Source organism: Leuresthes tenuis, unplaced genomic scaffold, assembly GCF_036924035.1.
Source record: "Leuresthes tenuis unplaced genomic scaffold, fLeuTen1.0.hap1 SCAF_19, whole genome shotgun sequence".
NCBI classification, from domain to species: domain Eukaryota; kingdom Metazoa; phylum Chordata; class Actinopteri; order Atheriniformes; family Atherinopsidae; genus Leuresthes; species Leuresthes tenuis.
The window spans coordinates 14,962,485-14,984,339 of NW_027325373.1; the positions used below are offsets into that span (position 1 = coordinate 14,962,485).

General features: G+C 39.3%; 4 protein-coding genes across 5 annotated transcripts in view; 1 reads left to right on the top strand and 3 right to left on the bottom strand.

Moving 5' to 3' along the window:
• The window catches only part of dym (dymeclin), a 48,706-nt gene extending 39,219 nt beyond the window's left edge, over nt 1-9,487 (bottom strand). Inside the window, exons 1-8 of the mRNA XM_072371727.1 lie at nt 9,269-9,487; nt 7,624-7,830; nt 5,866-5,918; nt 5,621-5,714; nt 4,826-4,962; nt 4,179-4,251; nt 2,302-2,427; nt 1,168-1,307 (exon numbers count right to left, since the gene is read on the bottom strand). Of these exons, the coding sequence (XP_072227828.1) occupies nt 1,168-1,307; nt 2,302-2,427; nt 4,179-4,251; nt 4,826-4,962; nt 5,621-5,714; nt 5,866-5,918; nt 7,624-7,763 (763 nt within the window). The 5' untranslated portion in view covers nt 7,764-7,830; nt 9,269-9,487. The remainder of the gene's footprint in view (nt 1-1,167; nt 1,308-2,301; nt 2,428-4,178; nt 4,252-4,825; nt 4,963-5,620; nt 5,715-5,865; nt 5,919-7,623; nt 7,831-9,268) is intronic.
• Nucleotides 9,488-10,594: 1,107 nt separating this feature from the next.
• On the bottom strand, nt 10,595-13,249 carry LOC140276831 (UPF0729 protein C18orf32 homolog). Its single transcript, XM_072371654.1, has 3 exons — nt 13,106-13,249; nt 11,688-11,903; nt 10,595-11,373 (listed from the first exon to the last, which is right to left on the bottom strand). Exons 2-3 carry the CDS (start codon nt 11,865-11,867, stop codon nt 11,308-11,310), a joined length of 246 nt encoding a protein of 81 aa, XP_072227755.1. The 5' UTR covers nt 11,868-11,903; nt 13,106-13,249; the 3' UTR covers nt 10,595-11,307.
• Nucleotides 13,250-13,297: 48 nt separating this feature from the next.
• Nucleotides 13,298-18,678, top strand: rad1 (RAD1 homolog (S. pombe)). 2 transcript variants are annotated; one of them, XM_072371653.1, is made up of 7 exons: nt 13,298-13,335; nt 14,538-14,739; nt 14,835-14,943; nt 15,019-15,176; nt 15,392-15,492; nt 15,854-15,952; nt 17,254-18,678. In XM_072371653.1, the coding sequence occupies exons 2-7, from the start codon at nt 14,545-14,547 to the stop codon at nt 17,429-17,431; spliced, it is 840 nt and encodes a 279-aa protein (XP_072227754.1). In that variant the 5' UTR covers nt 13,298-13,335; nt 14,538-14,544; the 3' UTR covers nt 17,432-18,678. The 2 variants fall into 2 exon arrangements, with proteins under 2 accessions (XP_072227754.1, XP_072227753.1); XM_072371652.1 differs by lacking the exon at nt 13,298-13,335 and adding an exon at nt 13,433-13,572.
• On the bottom strand, nt 18,375-21,802 carry bxdc2 (brix domain containing 2). Its single transcript, XM_072371651.1, has 10 exons — nt 21,564-21,802; nt 21,086-21,197; nt 20,946-20,989; nt 20,779-20,849; nt 20,648-20,697; nt 20,466-20,539; nt 19,980-20,030; nt 19,485-19,586; nt 19,268-19,396; nt 18,375-18,873 (listed from the first exon to the last, which is right to left on the bottom strand). The coding sequence occupies exons 1-10, from the start codon at nt 21,711-21,713 to the stop codon at nt 18,622-18,624; spliced, it is 1,035 nt and encodes a 344-aa protein (XP_072227752.1). The 5' UTR covers nt 21,714-21,802; the 3' UTR covers nt 18,375-18,621.
• Between the last annotated feature and the right edge of the window lie 53 nt (nt 21,803-21,855).

Below are 21,855 nucleotides of genomic sequence, written 5' to 3' on the forward strand. Positions count from 1 at the left end.
TCCACTTTGATGCTGCACAGATATCAACTGGACATGGTGTTCTGGCTAGTTATTTTCATATTTTCACACAAAAGAGGTGGTTTTGAGTATACTGTCTGAATAACTATCACAGTAATTGCCTTTACATTTGGCACAGGCACTCCAGAAGTATTTATAACACCTTTGATAGTCCCAACATACCAGTTGAACATCTGCTAATACTGCAGAGCTTAAGAAAGTCATCTGGCATTTACTTTTACTATGGTACAACACCCATTTGCTGTGCATTCTGCTAATCTTTTATGTCTATATGCACTGGAGAAGGAGAGACAGAGAAAGAAAACAAGTGTTGTTTCTGAGCTCTGAGTATAAGAGAGCTTGTGTCTTTGTTGGTCTGTGTGTGTGTGTATAAGGGAGGCGGCTGCAGACAGACAGGCTCTAGGGGATTACAGAACAGGACAGGGCACCATAACTCATCCAGCCGATCACTGGCCACAGACAGACAGGCTGGGTTGAATGGTGATTGCTCACTGATAGGAATCTGCCACCAACAACCAACAAAGAGCATTTATCTGTGGGGGAAACCCTGCCCTATTCTCACACTCAAACAAACATGTATTCAACACACACACACACAAACAGGGCACTTTACCAGTCTGAAATATACAACGAGCTCCGTTCATGTCTGACTCATCATTCTCGTCCACACGGTCACAGCTGTTAGCATGGCTCGCACTCTCAATTGGAAAAAAGACTATTTTGTTTACACTGTGGCGCCCATTTGTCGTAAGCTAATTATCAATAATCAGCCTTTTAGTTTTTGTGGATATTTTTAATAGAAAGAATTGTTTAATTTTGATTCAATGGATGTGAGAGATCTTATTAAAAAAACATATTTTGTAGTTTTGTGTCAGAATGAGTCCAAAACATTATTCAAAAGAACCAATTTAGAAAAGAAATTGTATTCTTTTTGAAAAAGCTGCTATCCAACCCAGCGTACACCAAGGCCATTAATGTGACAAGCTATCTTAAGTACTGGAGAAACTACTTTGTTTCACAGGTTTTTAGATCACAATCAGTACCTGGACTGTAAGTAACTGTCTGGATTGGGCTGAGAGGGATTGTCCTTGTGCTTCATAGATGTTCTTTTCATTTAGTTTGTTTGTGTGTGGATGTGTGCGTTCGTACTTGCCACCCCAGACGCCAGGCCATAAAGCAGGCCACCCTCAGCTTTGGGCTCAAAAATGTGGGTTGCAGGAGGGGGACACTTCTCCTGCCGGATGAAGTTGTAGAGCAGGGTCTTCACCAGCCGACTGGTCAAACACAAACTGGGGGAGCGAGAAAGAAAGAAGAGGGAACAGAGCTTCACATATCTCCACAGCTGACCTGCAACTGTGCTGCATGCAGATGCAAAATCTACAAAGAGGGCCCTAAAGCTGCAATCACTCCCCGATGCTTTCCTTGCTTTATCGTGCAATAAAACGCAAAGCTCGTACATAACACTGCGACTAAGATCCAGTTCTTGGTTCACATGCATCCATATCTAACATCAGTTTTTTCTCTCCTTTTGCTGACAGACTAACTAGTAAAATAATCAGAGAATAGACTCCCACATGTCTTGTCAATAACAGCAACAAAGGCTCAGTTTCTATTCAATGGCAATTATTTCAAAGTGCTCCCATCTGGCTCTTCTATACGATAAAAAAAATGACAATTATCTCTATCCTCTGTCTAAACTTCTATGACTAAACTTCTATGAAACACATTGTACAGAAATCAGCTGGTAATTAAACCAAATAGTATATGTTTCTCCATATTTCAAAGAATGATGGAGTGAGCTATATAATGCTTAGACTTTAATATTGTGATCATTTTATGGGTCATCAGCACATTATTTTTATTATTTATGGCTCTTATCGTGAACTTGCTTATTTGCAACATGATCATAGACTGCAAGATAAGAGTGGAGACAAAGACTGTAGAGGGTTGAGTTTGTATCTATTTCCTTTTAGTACAAGCTGAATGGAGACACACGAAGACACTGTCTGGAACATGATGACTTTGTCCAAAAGCACACAAAAATGCTTAAAGTATCAGAGTGGATCTGATGACATCACAACTGACTGGAGAAGATCCAAACTGACTGGACATTGTGTTAAAATGAAAGAGAACATCACAGGCAGATTGTGGTTGACCCACTTCCCGGGGCAACATAATGTATCCTTACTTTCAAGCTGACTGGCTTGGTTTAATCATTTAGGATAAAGCAAATAGCAATCTTAATACTACCGTGGGGTAGTATTAATGTATGTATTTCCTCACCATCGTCCCTTCATGACGTGCTGGTAGATTAATCCATCCCGGAGGATGTCTTTATGGAAGAGCTGATAGGAGAAGAGAACCAGTAACGTGGTCACTGCTTCAAACAGGATGCTGTAGGTGATGTCTCTGGAGGTAGAGATAAGTTACATAAAGAGTTGTTATAATTACAATTATTCTCCTTAAACTTGACCGCAGTTATGTTTCACGCTGAGAGATGAGCAAAAGAGACGGGGCTCAGGTGCAGGACAGAAGAGATGGCATAAAAACATGTCAGATCTCTTCTTATCACTGAGAGGTTTTACTGCTGAACAGAAAACTGAGTGTTCCAAAATGTAACAGAAAACAACAACAAAGCCCCAAAACGAATGAATACCCAACTAGTGATATCTGCAAATTAGAAAACAAACTAAACAAATCATTTAGAAAGAAATAAAAGAAAATAAAGGAAAAAAAAACTCAGTCTCACACTACAAAAAACACACATGAAAGAACCTTTCTGGCTAAAAACTAATTCAACTTTGTCTGACCGGGGGGGAAAAGATTAGTCATGTCACAAGTTTCTTTCTTTTAGGTCCAATATTATTTTTGGGTAAGCTATGTTCAAGTTTGCTGCAAAGCTTATTTCACACAAAGTTTCCTTTCTTGGGATTTAATCAATATCCTGTCAAATGTTTTTTTTTCTCTCAACAAAGCAATTGTCAACTTGCAAAACAAACAAAAAAAAAAAGCCTATCTCATTTTCCCAGAGCTCTATATGATGTTTTAACCTTCAATCTAACCAACAACCCAAACTTTTGCCAATAAATAGATTGTCACGTCATTTCAGTCACTCTGACAATCCGTCGCTCGAAAAAAATTGACTCTGCTTAACATCTGCCACTGGACAAAATAACCATCAATCTATTTAGTAAAACAAAGCCACAAAAGGTGCATGAGTCTGTTTGGAATTTGGGGAAGCTATACCAAAAGAATGGCCAGATTCCCAAACTAGGAGCACGTACAGAGGAAATGGGCCGACAGCCACAAAGTGGTGAAGGGAAGAAAAACAGGGGGTCTTTAAGCTTGAAACAATGAATAATGTTGGAATGCTGAATGCATGTAGACAAGAGCCAGGGTTTGATGTCTGGACACAAGAGCAAAAAAAAAAAGAGGTAAGAAAGACGGTGGAAGAGATTGGTAAACAGAAGAAAAATGTCAAAAATGACACACAGCAGACAGAAAAACAAGACAACACAGTTTCAAGGAAATACCAAATGTCAGACAGTTTCAGTGAACTTGTTTGACACTGCGAAAAAGCTCGTGTTTAGTGCAGGGGAGATATGTCTTTGCCTCTCTGACAGACTGTCAGTCAAATAATTCATCCATTGATGAGCCACCCACCCACAGAACTATTCACTCATTAATTCAGAGAGTATTTATGTGCGCACCACCCGGTGGGAGGAAAGGCTGAGTTTATTTTTCAAATGTTGTGTTCTCTCCTCTCCTACTCCTTGACAAGCTTCCAAAACTTCCATTTCGAACTTTTTCCTCCTCAGCCAGGGCCTGTTGCATCGCGGACTTCACCTTTTCTTAGTTAGCAAACCAAGTGATCAATAGCCAAGGGTAGCACAAAACATAGCGACGCATACAAACTGCATGTAAAAAACATCAGATGAAAACAAACGATGACAAAAAAACTAAAGGAGACATTTTCGGTGATGAAGTCATCTTGAACAATTTATTTCCCCCGCGAAACGAGTCAGTGCATGGCGACAGTGTATCAAACAACACTTGGAGGTCTGTTTTACTGTTTGCAAAACACAGCTTGAGGCTTTCATTCCTCCTCACACTCTCACAGTAGTCATGTATGCTCATATGCACACGCAGGAGGTACTCACAGCAAGGGCACTTCAACAATCAGGTGAACAAGGTTGGACAATAGCTCCTCAAGGAGGTCCTCACTCTCCGTTTCTACATGGGAGGAAGAGAAATGTATTCTTTGAGACATATATGGCAACTCCCTGTTGATAATAGCCAGTCTGTATTTGTTATTTTTATGTCCCCACTATCCCCCTCCCTCTCCATCCTCTGAATGCCTCCCTGTTTCTTTTTCTCACATCACGCAGCATTAAGGGAAATTAGCTAATGGGGACTGTAGGCTCTCTAATAAAAACATGGAATGGATTTAATATTTGCTTCACAAATGGGAAAGGGGAACAATGTGACCTAGAACTGTTAAATCCTATCATTTCAATGCATCCCAGCTGCATAGGACAATAACTCCAAATGATTATTTCCATCCAAGCCACTTTCTTGTCTTTAGCAATGCAGAGAATTCTTATACATTTGATCCATGTCTCCTTATTGTCAGAATTTAAATGTTGGCTGAGTGGATTCAGATGTAAAAATGTTTAAGTTGACTCATCCAGCCATAATGGCTTTGACTCCTGAACTGCCGATATCTTTATATCATACTTATCTACAGCCAAATTTCAGTCTCTCAGTGACGCTCTGTCTCATTCCAAATCGGTCCGATGGAGCTCACCTCCACAGTAGCCTGGTGCCCTCTCCTGGTAGGAGAACTGTTGGTGCAGCTCTTCTTCACTCATCTCTCTGATGAACACCTTGAGGAGGCAGCGAATCATGAACAGTGCATTGTGAGCCTGCCAGATGAACAACTGACTGTGGAAGAGAAACAAATGAAAGACACTCTGAGCACGTTGCTGGGTGAAAGCTGGCCTCGTGCCTTTTGTTTATTCAACAAAGCAAAAAAAATTTGCCCGAAAACACGACAATATCTGTATGCTGCTGAAAATGCAAATAGAGCTGCAGTGCTATCTAATTTAACCAGACAATAATGAGATATGTGCGCATCTGGAAGAGGAAAAACAGCTGTTAATGGAAGCTGTAAATGCGCTGGGATCAGGCAGAACACATTAGGAAGAGTTCGGCCTCACACTGCGATTAAATCTCTGGAGGATTGAATTGCAATCATCCCTTTTCACTGTGACGAAACAAATGGAACGACTTCTAAGACGGGCTGCAGAAAATGCAGACTTTCTTTAGTGCTTGTCAGAAAAAAAAAATGAAAACACATTATCCAGCTTAAAAAGATGTGCTTGAATTATGCCTCAACCCATTCGCAATGGCACGGGAATGCAAAAATAGAAGAAAACACAGAAGTTTGGGTAAGAATCATATTCATTTGTATTTCTAAAACTTCACTGTTTGTCCCTATTTAAAAAATAAAAAAACCCGTCTCCAGATAATCAAACAATAAATGGCCTGCAGTGAGTCTGTCATCACGAGCACTATCCTCTGAGTTCATTCTCATACTCACTCTTGGCATTCTGTCGAGATTTTCAGCTCTTTGGTTCTTCCCAGAAAAATTCTCACAAGAGCGCCAAAGTTCCCCGTTCTGGGATTATTCTCGACTTGGAAAAAAAAACAAGAGAGAAAATGTAATTGTCACCAACATGTCAGGAACACAGAAACCACCAAGATTCATAATGTGGTTAGTACAATTATGCACTGAGCTAATGTACTGTTCAGGGAAAAAAATCAAGAGGCAAACAGCCAACATACTGAGCGTCTTGGCCAGGGGAATGACAGCCTCTTCAAGTAACTTAGAGTCTCCACTGTGAAACAGAAAAACAACCAGTGATGAAGACAGAATAACAAGCCTAATACATACGAGTTCAAATGGAATAGATACGCTTGTGTCTGCACTCTGTGACCATGCCAGACTACATGCATAATATTTGGTGCTTTGCAATGCAAAAAAAAAAAAAAGCAGAAAAAAGAAAAGAAAAAAAACATTCCTTTTCAAGTACGATGCATGCGTGACTGCATGCCATATACTTCATTATACTTCAATTTTCATTCGAGCCACGTTTAGAATCCGTTCAGCTTTCCGGAGGGCAGTTCTGTCATGTGCCATCATGCCAGACTCGAATATGTTGCAGGGGAATGCCAGTCATTTTTGTTCATTTCCCCTTCAGGCGTCAATTATGATCATAGGTGAAAAATCCCTTCCTTAACCGTTCCAAAGAGGCAGAACAGGCAGGGATAACTGAGTGACATTAAAACTCAGACGGAGATACTTTGTCATGAGACAATTGATGCCGTACATATCACTGTGGTGATTTAGGAGCTACAATTGAATTTAAGATTTGCTGCTATCTGCTGGATTCCTTAGCGAGGCAACTTTTTATGAACCGGCACAAAAAATGAAGAGATTGCAGAGAAGCGGATTGTGACTGCATTGAATCGGACAGATTCTAATCTGACTGCATTAAACTTGCTTACTTTCTCTTTAAAGTGCCTTGAGATGGCTTTTGTTGTGAATTGGCAAGATATCGATGAGGTAAATTGACTCAAAAGGTTTGAATAAAGCCGACATTCATTCAAACCAACAGTGTCATTTTCCATCAAGAGACACACTTCCTGTGCAAAACTGCCTTATTACAGAGAACATCCAAACTTCCAATATTGTGCTGGCATGAAATAAAAGTTTCAGTTGAACATTAACTTGAGACTAGATCAAGAAATCGTACAGCTTTTGCTAGATTAATATATAACAGCAGTCACAGCCAACTTCCAAGAGGGAGTGACACAGAAGACCTAAATGTTAAAAGTTAACTATCCTCATATGAGTAAGACAGTAACCCTGTTAAATTATTACTCATGTGAGCCCTACAAACATCCTCTCTACAGTTTAGTGTTACATCCTGGATGGGAAACTTAAAGGGCTCTCATGTTTGTTTGACAGGGTGCCAAACACCAGAGCAGATTTTAATTAAAAAATAGAAGACATTTTCAGATAAGTCTCTCCAGACTTTGTTATCTGTGTTTTTAAACTCACCAGCCCTGCAAATGAAAGGCATTTATAGAAGATAAATTCTCTACTAAGGCACCAGATCCATAACTATGTAGCAGTTAATTATGTCATTCATGACCTCAAGTTTGTTTTCTTTTCCAAACGTCCTTTTGTTTTGTCTCTGTTTGAAGTGTGAAGATTTAATACAACACTCTGACTGGCAGTTAAGCTCGTTGTTAGTGATGTGGAAGTAATCGGAGCCTTGGAGATAAACAGGCTAAACATAAAATCTTTAATACAAGGTGAAAATGCGAACTTTCTTTCGGGCTCTCAACGCATGGCTTATTTTTCAGAACGTGTAAACTAATAGATTAATTAGGAGAACCAACTAGTGGGGTGTAAACTGCTTTTCCGTTGCATTCTTGCTTCACGGATAGGAGGATGGGTAATAGTGGGTAGGTTAAGGAATAAAGCAGCAACATGTTGGCACATTATTTGATTACCATCAAGAATGATGCGCCTACCTGCTGGTGGGACTGATAAAGGTGAAGGAGATGAGCTGATTCCAAAATGGGTCATTCTCAGATATGGACTCCGTGCCCACCAGGGCCTTGAGGCTGGGGTTGTCAGACAGGTCACTGACCTGGCTGGTGTTGGCTCCCATCTTTGCCGGCTCCTTTCAGCCAGACCTGCCACTCTTCACTTCTTATTCACCAGGCACATGCCAAATCCTAGTGCAAAGAAAAAAAAAATGCATTCATCTTTGGAGTCATAGCACATGGGAAGTAAACATGCCACAAAGTTCCTGAAGTCACTTTGCAAAGCTCAATAAGGACCTTTCTGTGAGAGTGGATAACAGCTTTACTCATCTGCACTGAAATCTAAATATGTGCCAACAAAAGGCACTCACAGTTAAATTCCAGTATTATTGAATAAAAAAGCTTGATTTGAACAAGAAAGAGACATATGCATTGATCAGCCATAACATTATGACCATACAGCAAATATTGAGTAAGTCCCTATTTTCAAGCAAAACCATCCTGAAACATCAAAACATGGACTCCATGAGACTCATGAAGGTATGCTGTGGTATCTGGCACCAAGCCATGAAGGGGTATACATGGTCAGCAGCAACGTTTAGGTAAGCGGTACATGTCACAGTAACATCCACATGAATGGCAGAACCCAAGGTTTCCCCACAGAAAACTGCCCAAAGCATCACACTTCACTTGCAGATTTACATTTGTGCAACCTGGAGCCGTCTTCTCCAAATGAGCACAGCACACAGACTTGGCCGTGCATAGAGTATGCATGATTCATCAGACCAAGCCACCTTCTTACATTACTTTGTGGTCCAGTTCTACTGCTCATTTGACTATCGTAGGTGTGCAGCAGTGGAAATGGGTTGGGATGGGCTCCCAGCCTTGTATTCAGCAATCTCTAATTCAGTGTGTGTCCTGACATTTCTGTTTCTCCTTTGTGGACTAATTTGACCGCTGAAGACCAAGAACATCCCAGTACAACAGCAACTGTGAAAATGCTATAACCCAACGGTCAAGCCATCACAATTTGGCACTTGTCAACAACTCTTGACAAGTTTCATACACGTGCACACATCAACTTGAAGAACAGGACATCCCTGCGAGATAAAGTTGACTCCTGAATTACCAGGATGTATTTTCTTTTCTTTAAATGACACACCTTATGCATACAGGTGTAGCCAACCCCAACAGCCTGATCGGTGGAGGTGAACGATAGGTCATGGCGTGTACTTTTCATATAATAGTCAATAAAAAGTGGGGCTAGCAGGAAGATATACATTTCCTGTTCTTTTTCATGCTTTTACGGTTGCCAGTGAACGTGTGTTCAAATCGAATGTACAGTCTATTGAGTCTTTAACTATATTCGCTCACGGTATTAATTAACATGTTACTGCTTTTAACTTAAGCATGCATGACGTTAGCTATCTAACATAGGTTTCAAGGTAAGAGAAACTAGACTGCTTCCCGTCAGGTTTTGCATTAAACGGACTTACCCAAAATAATATAGAATCCCAACAAGGTAAATATCGGACTCCGGACCGTTACCGGTAAAACGGTTGTTAATATCTTATCCAAAAAGCAGCTAACGTCCATCGCTTGTTTGCAATCAGCTGACGGCTCGGCTTACCTGTCATAAATGATTCTCGCAATTTCCTTGGCTCTGTTGGTTCCCAGATCCGATATTAGGCAACTGTTTTTTTCCCCTTCCCGCTAATTAGCCGTTTTGTCCGGGTTGTTAGCCAAGCGTCAATTAAAAAGAACAAATACTTGAAATTGGGGTGTAATTCAGTCAGCTAAGTTCACTCTACATACTCCTTTCCTCCATGTTTTCCACGTCGATACGCCTTGCGTAATGACGACATGTAAGCGTTGACTACGTGCGTGACGTTTAAGATTTGTTGCATTTCAACTGTAAAATTGTAAATTCCGAATTTTCAGGGAAGACATTTATTTAAAACTTGGTGGAATGTTAACAACACTAACTGCTGAAACTGTAGTTATATACAGCTATTTAGCAGTTCCATCCACTTCTACCTTAAGCCAGTTACACCCTGCCCAACTACAATCTGTCAACATTTGTTTATGTTGCTTCCATGGGAAAAATACCTAAAAAGATGCATAGTTATAACAGCCTAACTAACAGCAGCTAATAATGGCATACAACAAGCCACTCAGATAAAATGTATTTCTTCAATGCGAACCAACATTCAACATCCTTCTTCCGAGGAAACATGAACGCACCAGGAAAAGAGGTCACCTATTGGTGTATCACGCTAGTCTTCAAATAAGCTTGAAAATTTAATTCATACAGAAAAGTAAGATAATTAATTTCAGGTCCACTGTTTTACACAAGATATAAATAAAGCAGTGTCTAAAAGTGGCATATGAATTATCTCAGAGCTCTATAAGGCTTACAAAATTAATTAGTGAAATATCCTTCAATGAAAACCAACAGTTATGCAAATATTTGATTGATATGGGGAATTTACGAGGTCTTACTATAGATTCAGCTGGCATTTTCACTTTAAGTTTTCTAATGTGTTCTGCAGAGACACCACAACTACTTGAGTTGAGTGAAAATAAATATATGCATGGATACGTTTATTTTTTCAATCCAACTGAGACAAGCACTTTATTTGTAGAAACATTCTTGAGATATATATTTCTATTTACGTGGGTGTCTTCAACATTACTGTCAGAAATTTGACAGTAACTTTCTGCTTAAAAAATAAAAAAATGTTTAAATCAATTTCCAAGCCACTTTCACTATGAAATCATAAATTAAACCACAATGAGGATGAGCGTAGCAACTAAAGGACAAAATCAGACCATTTTTATGATTAAATTCAATAGAATATTGTTTTTCCTCTGAATCCCCCAAGTTCATAATTTCTTTCCCCAAATATGATCACAGTCAGTCTTTTGTAATTAAAGTACTTTAATTTAATGTCAGTTGAGCTTCATTCAAATAATCATTTATCGGTTATTTCCTTTCCTGCATTTAATCACAAATCGATAACTTACTTGTCCACAAAAGTATACTGCTGTGAAATGAAAGAGTCCTGGTTTAAATGATGTGAATAGGAAGTTCTCTGAAGGATATACAATATTTAATGGATGTAATGGTTTTGACTGAAGGTGTGAGCAAAAGTCTGAATGATTCTTTTTTATTTTCTTACTTGTCAAAAATGAACACAAACATCTTTTACATATTATGGCAGAAATGAAATCTGGGACAATTATCAATCTTCAGTTCACAGAAATATCATATTATATGATAGTTATAAGATCACACGATAAAAACTAACAGCGTGAACCGCTCACACTAGCTGCAGTGGCCTGTAAAGCTTCTATAGAAGTGATAAAGATGTCTCCATTTTAAAGGTTCTTTATTTATTTCAATATGCAAGCTTGACTTATAAGTTCTGTTTCATTAAGACTGAAAAATTAAATACACTAAAGGTCATTGACAAGAAAAATGCATCAACAATATGATAGAAAATTTAAATTAAAAAAAAAAAAAAAAAAAACACGCTTCAAACCCCTTTCGAAGGTTATCAAAACCACTCCATTTGCAGAAGACTGATAAGTTAATTAATAGTCTATCTATATCATATCTGTGGGATATTTACACTGCTTCTGCTGCATTACAAACGTTTAGAGGTGTCAGTCAGTCTTCTTGTCCGCTGCCATAGCAGATCCATTAGCAGTGGCCTCACCGTTGCTTTCAGACTGAAAAACACGAGAGAGAAATTTCTTTTAAAGCAGTAATAAACAATAACAATCATAAAATGTCAACTCTGCATATAAACTGCTGTTTCCATTCCTGCTGTTTGTGTGATACTCCTATAGGGCGCCGTCTCATAAGAACATACAGAGAACAAGGACTGCTTTGGCTAATCGATGGAAGTGCTCTGATCAAAATATAATTCAACTGATACAATGCAACAACAAGGTGTGCAGAAATTATTAATAAAAGAGAGGAAATAGAAGAGGTTTCAGTACATAAGCTGTCCGATAAAACAAGTCATTTGTCTTAAGCTTACATTGCAAGTCCCATTACTCTTTTCACCGACTTTCTGATCACTCGTGTCAGTATTCTGCACCGCTTTTTTGGTCCAGAATGTGTTAATGAAGGGTGAAATGATGGGATAGAGGATAGGCTCCAGGAACCTCTTGTAGACCCACAACAGGACTGGAATCACAATGCAGGGAATGCACACCATGGCTGTGGCTCAGACAGGTCTTCCAAAACAAAGAACCTGAAGTACAGAATGAAGACAAATATTCATTTAAAAAAAAAAGAAAAAAAGAAGTAGTAACATGTAATTTCTCTCAGTAATTGATCATGAATTATGTTTACATAGATCCTTTAAAAGGACAAGACTCAGTTGTAAATATGGACACCCTATACTTTAGCAAGTAGAAAGTATAGAACAAATGATTAAAAAGAATAAATTATTAAAAATAAGAAACCTCTTGATAACAAATGTCATTAATGCTGTATTAAGTATATGGACCAGAGTCATGTGGCCAGGACACTGTGATGGTAAATGATTTTACAGGAAAGTTGCAGCATGGGTTTGTTTGTCGTCACGCTCTCGTGTCATGGTGAGTAATCAATGAATGAGCCAAACTGGTTGTGGATGATTTAGCAACACAGAAACCACAATAAGAGTTCGAATGACCAGAATAAAGCCAGAAGGCCTGATATTGACCAGAGGAGATTATTTTCAAAAAGCAAAAATAGGATGTTCACTTTGGAGAACTGATGCAGACACTGCAACAAGAAAACAAAATGAGAGTCACCTATATGAGATTTATGATAAACCCAGGATTGTAATCACGAACACAAACATCCAACATATATCTGTAGAATTGTATGACTCATGTATTGTCTCTATATGTGTGTGATGTCAGCTCAGATGATTATTATCTGGACTCAGGAGACAATGATGAACTGATAATCAACTTGCAGCCATTTAAATGACAGACTAATTGCAGTCTCTTCCAACAAAAAAGGTCGTTTTCTGTAAGCTTCGCATACATAAGCTTTTTTACTTGGTTTTTGCTGTGGTATGACTCTAAATGTAAGGTGGAAAAGTGGATGAATCTTTTGAAAAGTTACAATGACTTCGTGGCTATTTTAAAAAACTACAAGAAAATCCAAGTTGTAAGATGCGGCGTCAGTTCAGAAAGCTTTACTTTACAGCCTCAGTGATAGTTTAGTCTCTTCATAGATTACCTTCTGAGGTAATGTCTGGCTAACAATTGTGTGCTTTCACTTATTTGTCAGCTTATAGTTATAGATTATTACTTATTAGATAAACATTTTAAGCCCATAGCCACCAGTTAGCTAACAGCTTCCTGTCATCGTGCGGTGTCCGGCATAACCGGTATGAGAAACCCAAACGCCAGACAACATCTAGAAAGTCAGAGAATCAAACAGAGTACACTGTCTTACCCTTATAACTCAAATCAGAAAAAAAGAGGCGCTGTCACGAGATGCCGACTTGAAGAGGACGTTTCTTATGCGTTTCAGCTCCTCTACGAAATCTCTGGAACTTAATGTACACTCAAATCCGATGGTACGTTTTATTAAACTCGGAAGTCAGGAATTCCTGGAAAAATAATTCTGAGGAACGTCCCTTATCTCAACATCAGAATCCAATGTGGCAGCTTCTTACAACACTAGTAGTTTAAAGTTGTAGAAACATAATACGCATCATGTTTACTGTGTTTTAAATTGTTAGTGCTTAAACCGGTCGTCTAAATCAGGAACGTTTTAAATGTGGACGCATTGAAGCGATGACTTCCGAGGTAGAGGGAACGCAACACAACTTCCGTAGAAGAAGAGAAAGCGGAAGTTGTTTCACACCGGGCGCATTTCTTCAAAAACACTCACCATTTGAGTTGCTAAATTACAGCTTTGTGAGTGACTGACATATAATTATAGTTTTTGTTTCTATATTATGTAAAATATTGAATTAATGGAAGGTCTTCATAGCATAGCACTGAAGCTTGCAGCAGTTTAAATACCTAGGGCGTTAAACTCAAGGTGATTTGTTGCTAACTAACAGCAAACACTTTCATGCGTTTGTTGTAATTTTTTGATAAACCCGCTCGGAATAAACAGACAATATCAGAGCTACAATGACAAATGCATGCTGATTATCTTTATTTTTAATATTTCATTTAATGAAAACCCCTGTGGTGTGATAAAAGCTGCTAACTATATGAATGTATCGGCTTTTGGCTCGGAGTTTGAAGTGATGGGCACTATCACTCGTTTGTAAACCCATTAATACAAAAGAGCACAAAATTGTTACTAAAAGAAGCATGAGAACATTCTAGGAAGATGTTTTGAAGACATGCAAAGTAAATCAAGAATAAAATACAAATAGACAAACGATCAGCAAACGTTGCATTTTGACTTGAGAGAGACGGAAGCACGTAAGAGCAAAATCGACAAACATAAGCATACATAGTGCAACATTTAAATAAAACCACTAATTAGACGCAGAAAAGGACTGCAAATAGACTCAAAATTACACGAGAGTGATGCAATTCAATGAAAATGTAGTGCAAAATGTATAGTTTAGTGCAAAAAGATGTAAAACTGTTCACAAAGACAAGGAAAATTATTTAAAATGAGAGGCAGTAAAAAAACGCAGAGAGACTCAGAATGAAAATGGTTAAGAGATGACTATTGCACACAAGCAGAAGCAAAACCAGTGACACCACAGGGGAGACACAAAAACTGACCTCAGAGTCATGCAAAACAACTCTTGTTTCTTGTCTCTTGTCTGTCCGTGTTTCTTTCTTTTTTTTTTTTTTTTTTTTTTACAAAGTACCAACAAACATATTTCTTGATTGTTTATGTTTTCTTACCTTAGGACCACAATGCCTCTGTCCACGCAGTCTCAGAGCGACGACGAACAATATGTTTTAGTTGCCAGTTTGGATAATGCTCGCAACCTCTCCAACATACTGAAAGCCATCACCTTCAAGGACCATGCCATCTTCACAGCCACACCCAACGGCCTGAAGGTCACCGTGGAGGACTGTAAATGTTTGCAAGCCAATGCATTCATCCAGGTGTGGTTATCTGTGGTTACCCCCCCCCCAACTAACTGTTAAATGTATCCACTGCATTTAACCTACCTGAACTAAATGATTTCGTACTATTCCAGGCAGAAATCTTCCAAGAGTTCACCATAAAGGAAGATTTGGTGGGTTTTCAGATCAACCTCACTGTTCTTCTGGACTGTCTCAATATCTTTGGAGGAAGCATAGTCGCAGGTAACAATTGAATGAAACTTTTATTAGAAGATGGGCACAAAGTAAAAGCTTAACCACACTCATATGATGTTGCAGGAGTATCCACAGCCTTGCGGATGTGCTACAGAGGATATGGTTATCCTCTGACGCTGTTCCTGGAGGAGGGTGGTGTCGTGACCGTTTGCAAGATTAACACACAAGAACCAGAGGAGCTCATTGACTTTGAGTTCTGCAGCACGAACGTCACCAACAAGGTACACTGCACTTGTATCATTGATTGAAACTGGATTACTAAAAAATAAATCAACAGTTAAATATGAACCACTCTCCTGTGAACAGATAAAATACAGCTCCTCTATAGGTTACCATGACTCATTTATAGGAATATATGCAAGTATAAGTGCAGTTAGAAAAACAGTAAATATAACTTATTGCAACTCATGTGCTGTTTCTGTGGCTCGTTTAAAAGGTGATCCTGCAGTCTGAGAGTCTGAAGGAAGCCTTCTCTGAACTGGACATGACCAGTGAGGTGCTACAGATCACCATGTCCCCCAGCCAGCCGTACTTCAGGTGGGCTGTCACACTATTTCCTCTAAAAGTACACGGAGTGCATAATTCAGCTGCTGAAATTCAAAAGAACTGCATTTCCCCTATTTCAGTAGTTGCTTTGTTGTCTTTCAAGAGGAGAGAAGTGAGATGACTTAAATTCAGCACTTGCATGTTATTGTAGCAAAGTGTGTTGCTTTTTATTATATCTGCTGGGATTTGTCATAGAGTCTGATCTTTTTTCCTTCATTACCTGTATCATCACTTCTTCCTCCTCCACACCCATTGCAATACAAGCGTTTAATTCTTGAATTGTGCTGATCGTAGATGCTTTGTAATAACTTATGTATTGATGTATTGTTGTTTGAATTGTCGAACTCTTCAGATTGTCTACATTTGGGAACTCTGGAAACGCCCATTATGATTATTCCAAAGACTCGGACATGATGGAGCTGTTCCGATGCACCAAGACACAAATCAACAGGTGAGTGCTAGTAACTTTAGTAACTAAAGTAAAAAAAAAAAGTAAAAAAAAGTGATTTTTATATTTTTGCATTCATTTCAGGATTATGTCAGTTTCAGTCCTCCATAAACGTGTTCCTATAAAATAACTGCACTAATTTCAACAGTTTTTAAAAAAAATGTTTTTTAAATGTCAACATCAGTCAACAAACCAGCGAATGACATCAAAGTGGCAACATCCAATAAGCCTACATGCACCCTTTTCAAAATACTGCTTCAAAGCTGTATTCATAGCATTTACACTGCTCTGCACCACTCTGTCCCAGCCTCAGCTGTCCGATGGTTGGCTGCAGCGTGACTACGAGCTGGTCCCAGGACAGATGATCGTTTAGTTCCATCTCTTGTGTGTTGCTGGATGAACCGTTTGTTAGATATAATCCACATCAGAGCTTCTTAAGGGCATTTTCGACTGTCATGTGACTACAGTTTTGAGGTTGTGCGTATTGCTGCTTTTTGGGACAACAATATGTGTTTATTAATCCAACTTTAGCCCCAGTGGACACTGAGCTCACTTACATGACACGAGGAAAAAAATAAGTTAAGTCTGACTAAAACAGAACTTTAAAAATGGATTTAAACGTGTGTCCGACTGAAATCAGCTATAATCAAATTAGCTTTGTGGAGTCAGTTGCCTTTAACTCCTTGGACCGGTTTACACTAATCTCTAATTGCTGACAATCAAAAATATTTGAAATGATGCTGCCATTTGTTAAAGACCTTGTTAACAAGGGACGTTTTACTTGTCATGGAAAGAAAAAACAGGAAACATTTTTTTGTCTGTCGGTACAAATGCAACATCCAGCATCCATAGCAACGTTTCCATTTGTGTAGAATCATGTGCAAGTAAGAGCTGTTGTGTTTTCATTATTTTAGAACAATCTGTTGACACAAAACACACAATAATGCCCATAGACAATCCATCACCATGACCCTACAGTAGCCCAGAAGGGACAAACCAAACACAGGCTCCAGAAGTTTGACTTTCTTGCATGATTTGATGGGGTAGGGGAGGTAGGGGTTGCAGTTTATATTCTAAGCCACCAGAGATCACTTCTTCCTACACATTAAACCATAGACAGTTCAAATGCTCAGAGCCTCGTGAATCTGAGCAGCTGAGGACTGAAAAACCTCAATTACATGCAGCCATTAGTAATATTACACAGTTACCTTTCCTAATATTTTTGTCAAAATATCTTCCAGCCAAAATCAGCTTCCAATGACTTTTATTGAAGCTCTGCACTTTCTTTCCTTCACCTGTGACAGATACAAGATGTCCCTGCTCAAACCATCCACCAAAGCCTTGGCTTTGTCCTGCAAAGTCTCCGTGAGGACGGACAACAGGGGCTTCCTCTCCCTGCAGTACCTGGTCAGGAACGACGACGGACAGATCTGCTTCGTGGAATATTATTGCTGCCCCGATGAAGACGTGGAAGAGGAATGAGGACAGCCCGTTCAGTTTGACTTTAAATGTGCACCTTAGCATCAGTGGTGGCCGGTTGCTAATGAGAAGCTAAGCAGTGAGGTCAGATAGACGCGGCTGGAAAAATGTTGCGGTTTCAGGTATGAAACGGGCCCATCTCCAAGTAAGGTTTAACCTTACGGAAAGTGGTTTTCTTGTTGGTTATGTGGGGATATTGTAGAACATGAATATCAACACCCGAGATTAACTTAGCCCTGTTTTTCTGCCTCACCGACACACTCCGACGCTGCCTTTGGCTTTTTATGATGACAGCAAGTTTAAATTTGCACTGAAATCTTAGGATGCTTTCATAAAACTATGATTTGGACCCTTTTCCCACCTTTGGATCATAATCCTAGATTTTGCAAAGGTAAGGTGCACCTTTTCTTTAGTAGTTCCGCTCATTTAGCCCTTCAGTCTTGAGGACAAATAACCACTACTTATCGATCACAAAGGAAAGATTTAACGGAGTTAGCAAACTGAGCAGGTTCACCATTTTTCTAACACATTTGGGCGAATATGTCACCGGTTTGATCTGTCAGACTCCCAAGTTCTGAGTTCAGTGACTGCGCAGTTACTTTGTTGTCGGTTACTATGGAGACCCTGGTTATCGAGTCAGAAGTCGCCGCGTCAGCGTCGACAGTGAATTTGAGTGAACGTGTTACTAATATAGCTGTAACCAAGATTACTCTGTATACAGAACTTTTTTTTGTGAGACAGTTTTCTGGTAAGTCTTTTATCTACAGACCTGATTTCTCATGCTGAATTTGTCTAGTGACAACCTGCACAGCCTTTTGAGTGGAAAGTACTTAAAATGATACTGACAGCCGGCTGAATCGTTTTATTTCTGCACTCAGGCCAAGTTTTTTTTAATGGAATATTCTGGCAAATGTTGTTTCACTACTGTAAAATTAAAGACTTTTCTGTCCAGTTACCATCTGCACATTCCTCCTGATGGGAATAAACATGGTCAGTCCACAAATTATGGCAAAAGTAATTTAACACAATACAAACATTTCTTTAGGATTATTAAGGGATGCTTATGCGATATGTCACAAGAAGCCCATAAAAACAAAAAAATAAAAAAAACTCATAACGTTGCATCCCAACGTTTTCATGGAAAAACAACTGAATGGTGGCAGCTGTGACTCAACTTAATCGAGTCCATGCAGTTATCTCCGTGCCCTCTGCATCCTTTGTCTTTTGAAAGCTTTGTGTTTGTTCTTCTTCTTCATCACTTTTGGCTCGGGCGCTTCCGTCTGGATGTGAACAGGCTTCTCCTCAGCCGGGGTGACGAAGACATCAGCTGTAACATCTTTGTCCAAGTTCTCCTTGGCATCTGCCCTCTTCATCTTCTGTAGCTCCTTCACCATCTGCTTCTCGCGCACTTTGGCTGCTGCAGCCAGTCGGAGCTCTCGTCTATGCTGTAGGTGTAGAAAAAGAAAGATGGCCGATGTAATTAGGAAATGTAAGACAGAATATGCTTATTGTGGCATTCATTTTAGATATGGGCTGATTTGTAAATTCTTCTTCCCACATCACTCCCGACTGTTGGTTTCAATAAGCTTTAAACCATTCTGGGCAAATTTCGGTTACTATATTGGTAGATCTTCACCGTCCCAATCTCTACTGTGGTAATCACTTTGCTCTTGGAAGGTTTTATTGTCGCATGGGAACGATCTGCCATGACTGTGACGTTGAAATCTTCGCTGGTGGAATGAATTCCAAAGTCCAGCAACATTCAGCAGGAAATCACAGCCATTTAACGCAATTCCGTAAAATTGTGCTTAGAAATGTCAACAAACAATGGACTTTTACCAGGTTAGGAGACTGAAAGTCAGGGTTTTCATAGAGCGTGGGCCCTCCAAAGCTTCCCTGAAAGATCTTCATAAGGTTAAGAACAAATCGAGGCCCAATCTCCACCAGTGAGGCATCCTCCTCAATTATCTGAACATGGAGAGAGAAATTATTATAGAAACATACTATGATAAATAAAATAAAAAAAATACTAGCTAAAACTGTGGTGAAACATTACCTGGTAGTTTCTAAACCATATCCTGTTGTCTGCGATGGTGAATGTGAAGACGTGGTCCACAAAGGGCTGACTTTTTGGATGGTAGCGGGGAGTGGAAAATGTCTACAATAAGAGAACCTGATAGTTACTTATTTTACACTGAAAAAAGACACTTAAGTAAAACCTAAATTTGTCATGTTCAAAGTTCACTCTGCTCATTCATGCAAAGAGTCAGTACTTGTTATTTAGTCTGAACCAGCATCACACAAAGATGTTGGTGACTGTCATGGTCAAGTTTAAGATGAGATAAACCTTCATTTGTCCCACAGCGGGGGAAACTCACAGATTCTCCGGCAGCAAAATTCAGCACAGAGGACAGATTGGAATCGAGAGAGAAAGCCATAAGGGCTGTATGATATTTACAAGCAATATCAACAATAGAAATTTCGTTCAGATTAAAAATTAATCTTCATTTATGTTCCCTCCCTTTGAACACTGCGTAAACTGAAATTATACCTGGATGAAGAGCTCTTTCAGTAAGGCGTACTGTGGCTCCTGGTCAAATTTCTGTAGGAGGAAATAAGAGATGATTTGATTTCAGTTCACAAGTTAAACAATAAAACAGGACGGCTCATCCCTCAGATCACATATCAAAGACCGAAGGTTTCTATGACTTCAAACGAGACAAATAAAGCGGGACACAATTCACTTTAGAAATAACAGCTAAAAGTTGTATACTGTCCCATACTGCCTTGATTACCATGGTTTCAAACCGTATGAAAGAAAGACAAGACAGCTGGAGCTCCTGATAAAGTTACTATCAGAGGAGGGACGCTGAAGGAAGCAAACAGTCACCTGGGCCTAAGTCAAGTTAAAGTGCTTGTTTTCCACAGTTTCTGACAACAAATCCTTATGATAAAAGCCTTGGTGATAAGAATAACCTTAGAGCAACTTTTCATATAACATTCTGTTCCCCAAGCTTTGCAGTTGTGTGCCACCTACAGGATCAAATGACAGCAGCGGTCGGGATCCTTTCAGGCAATTTCCGGTCATTTTGAGTTCTGCCAGCGTATGAACTGTTGGGGAGAAAAAAATACTATAAATAGTCATTCTGCAGCATAACAGATATGATCGGCAATCTGCACAGTTGAGAATATACAGACTACAAAAGAGAAGCGACTTACTGTTCTGAACCAAAAACTTTGCAGAGGGTCCATGAGGGCAGTTTGAGATCCTACAGGGTAAGAGCGTAATTCAATGACAGCCGTATTTGCTTTTGAACACTAAATAAGGCTTAAACAGATCAAACACCAACCACATGTAGAGGTCCTGCTTCTTCTTGGCTTCAAAGAAGATGCATTTGTTGCAGTTCTTGATTTCGCACACCTACAAAAGAAAACATCACAAAATAAAACACCATCTCTAGCTTTGAAACGTAAAAATTTATTACTTAAGGGTGATCCTAAAAATGACAACACGCACCTCGTTAACGACAAACAACTTGTCCTTCCTGTCCATCTTTGTATCTGAACATACAAGATCACTGTTACAATTCAGTCCCATAAACCATTAGCTGTCCGTACAGATTCGTGTACAGAAGAGAACTCCATGTGAATGCTTACCTGCTTTAGAATGAGGCATCATTGTCCTCAGATCCTGCATCAAGTGTCTTGTTCTGAAGTTGATTCCTCTTGAGGAGAAGATGAGAACCCTTTCCTTGTTGGTCCATTTACCCTGTTCAGGACAGATAATCTCATAACGTCCAACCAAACCACAACACACTCGTTGCTGTGTAGTATAAAACATGCTCCCATTATTCAAGTTGAGTATATTTCTTTTCTTTTCTTTTTTTAAAACAGCCTAGAAATGGAGAGAAAAGCTCGTTTTTAAAAGGACTTATTTTGAATTTCTGTGGTGGACTGCGAACTTTTTACTCTTCACCACGTCACACAATAAATTATACAGTACATAAAACCAGCAGCAGTAAAATTGCGTGTTTCACTTTAGTTAAACAATGCCATAAACACATTTAAAATAAACCCTGTCTGTATTTGTGAACTACTGCTTGCTAATTAGCTAATAACAAGCTTGAGCACTTACCAACGAAACCGGTACTGGGACTGTAACTTCATGTATCGTCTCATTTTTAACATCAACCACGCTATCGCCTCCATCTGCAACAAATTTAACCTTTTTTGCCTTTTTGTCAACTGGTCCCTCTCCTCCACGTTTTCTCTTGAATGCCGCCATGTTTCTGTGCGGACACAAATCTCGCGTAATTAGCAGATGTCCAACTCAAACAAGCACACATAGAGACACCTAAAGGTGTGGAGGTGGTACTGCAGCTGACAGTCATAAGGGGTCACAAAAGGAAATGCACACATTTAGGACA

Coding starts and splice junctions, on each gene's coding strand:
- LOC140276831 (XM_072371654.1), bottom strand. CDS start 11,867: ATGGTGTGCATTCCCTGCATTGTGATTCCAGTCCTGTTGTGGGTCTAC. Junction 11,374..11,687: donor AGAGTAATGGGACTTGCAAT/GTAAGCTTAAGA, acceptor CGTGTTTTTCAG/TCTGAAAGCAACGGTGAGGC.
- bxdc2 (XM_072371651.1), bottom strand. CDS start 21,713: ATGGCGGCATTCAAGAGAAAACGTGGAGGAGAGGGACCAGTTGACAAA. Junction 20,990..21,085: donor GATGCCTCATTCTAAAGCAG/GTAAGCATTCAC, acceptor TTGTATGTTCAG/ATACAAAGATGGACAGGAAG. Junction 20,698..20,778: donor AAGCAGGACCTCTACATGTG/GTTGGTGTTTGA, acceptor CTTACCCTGTAG/GATCTCAAACTGCCCTCATG.
- rad1 (XM_072371653.1), top strand. CDS start 14,545: ATGCCTCTGTCCACGCAGTCTCAGAGCGACGACGAACAATATGTTTTA. Junction 14,944..15,018: donor TGGAGGAAGCATAGTCGCAG/GTAACAATTGAA, acceptor ATGATGTTGCAG/GAGTATCCACAGCCTTGCGG. Junction 15,177..15,391: donor GCACGAACGTCACCAACAAG/GTACACTGCACT, acceptor CTCGTTTAAAAG/GTGATCCTGCAGTCTGAGAG.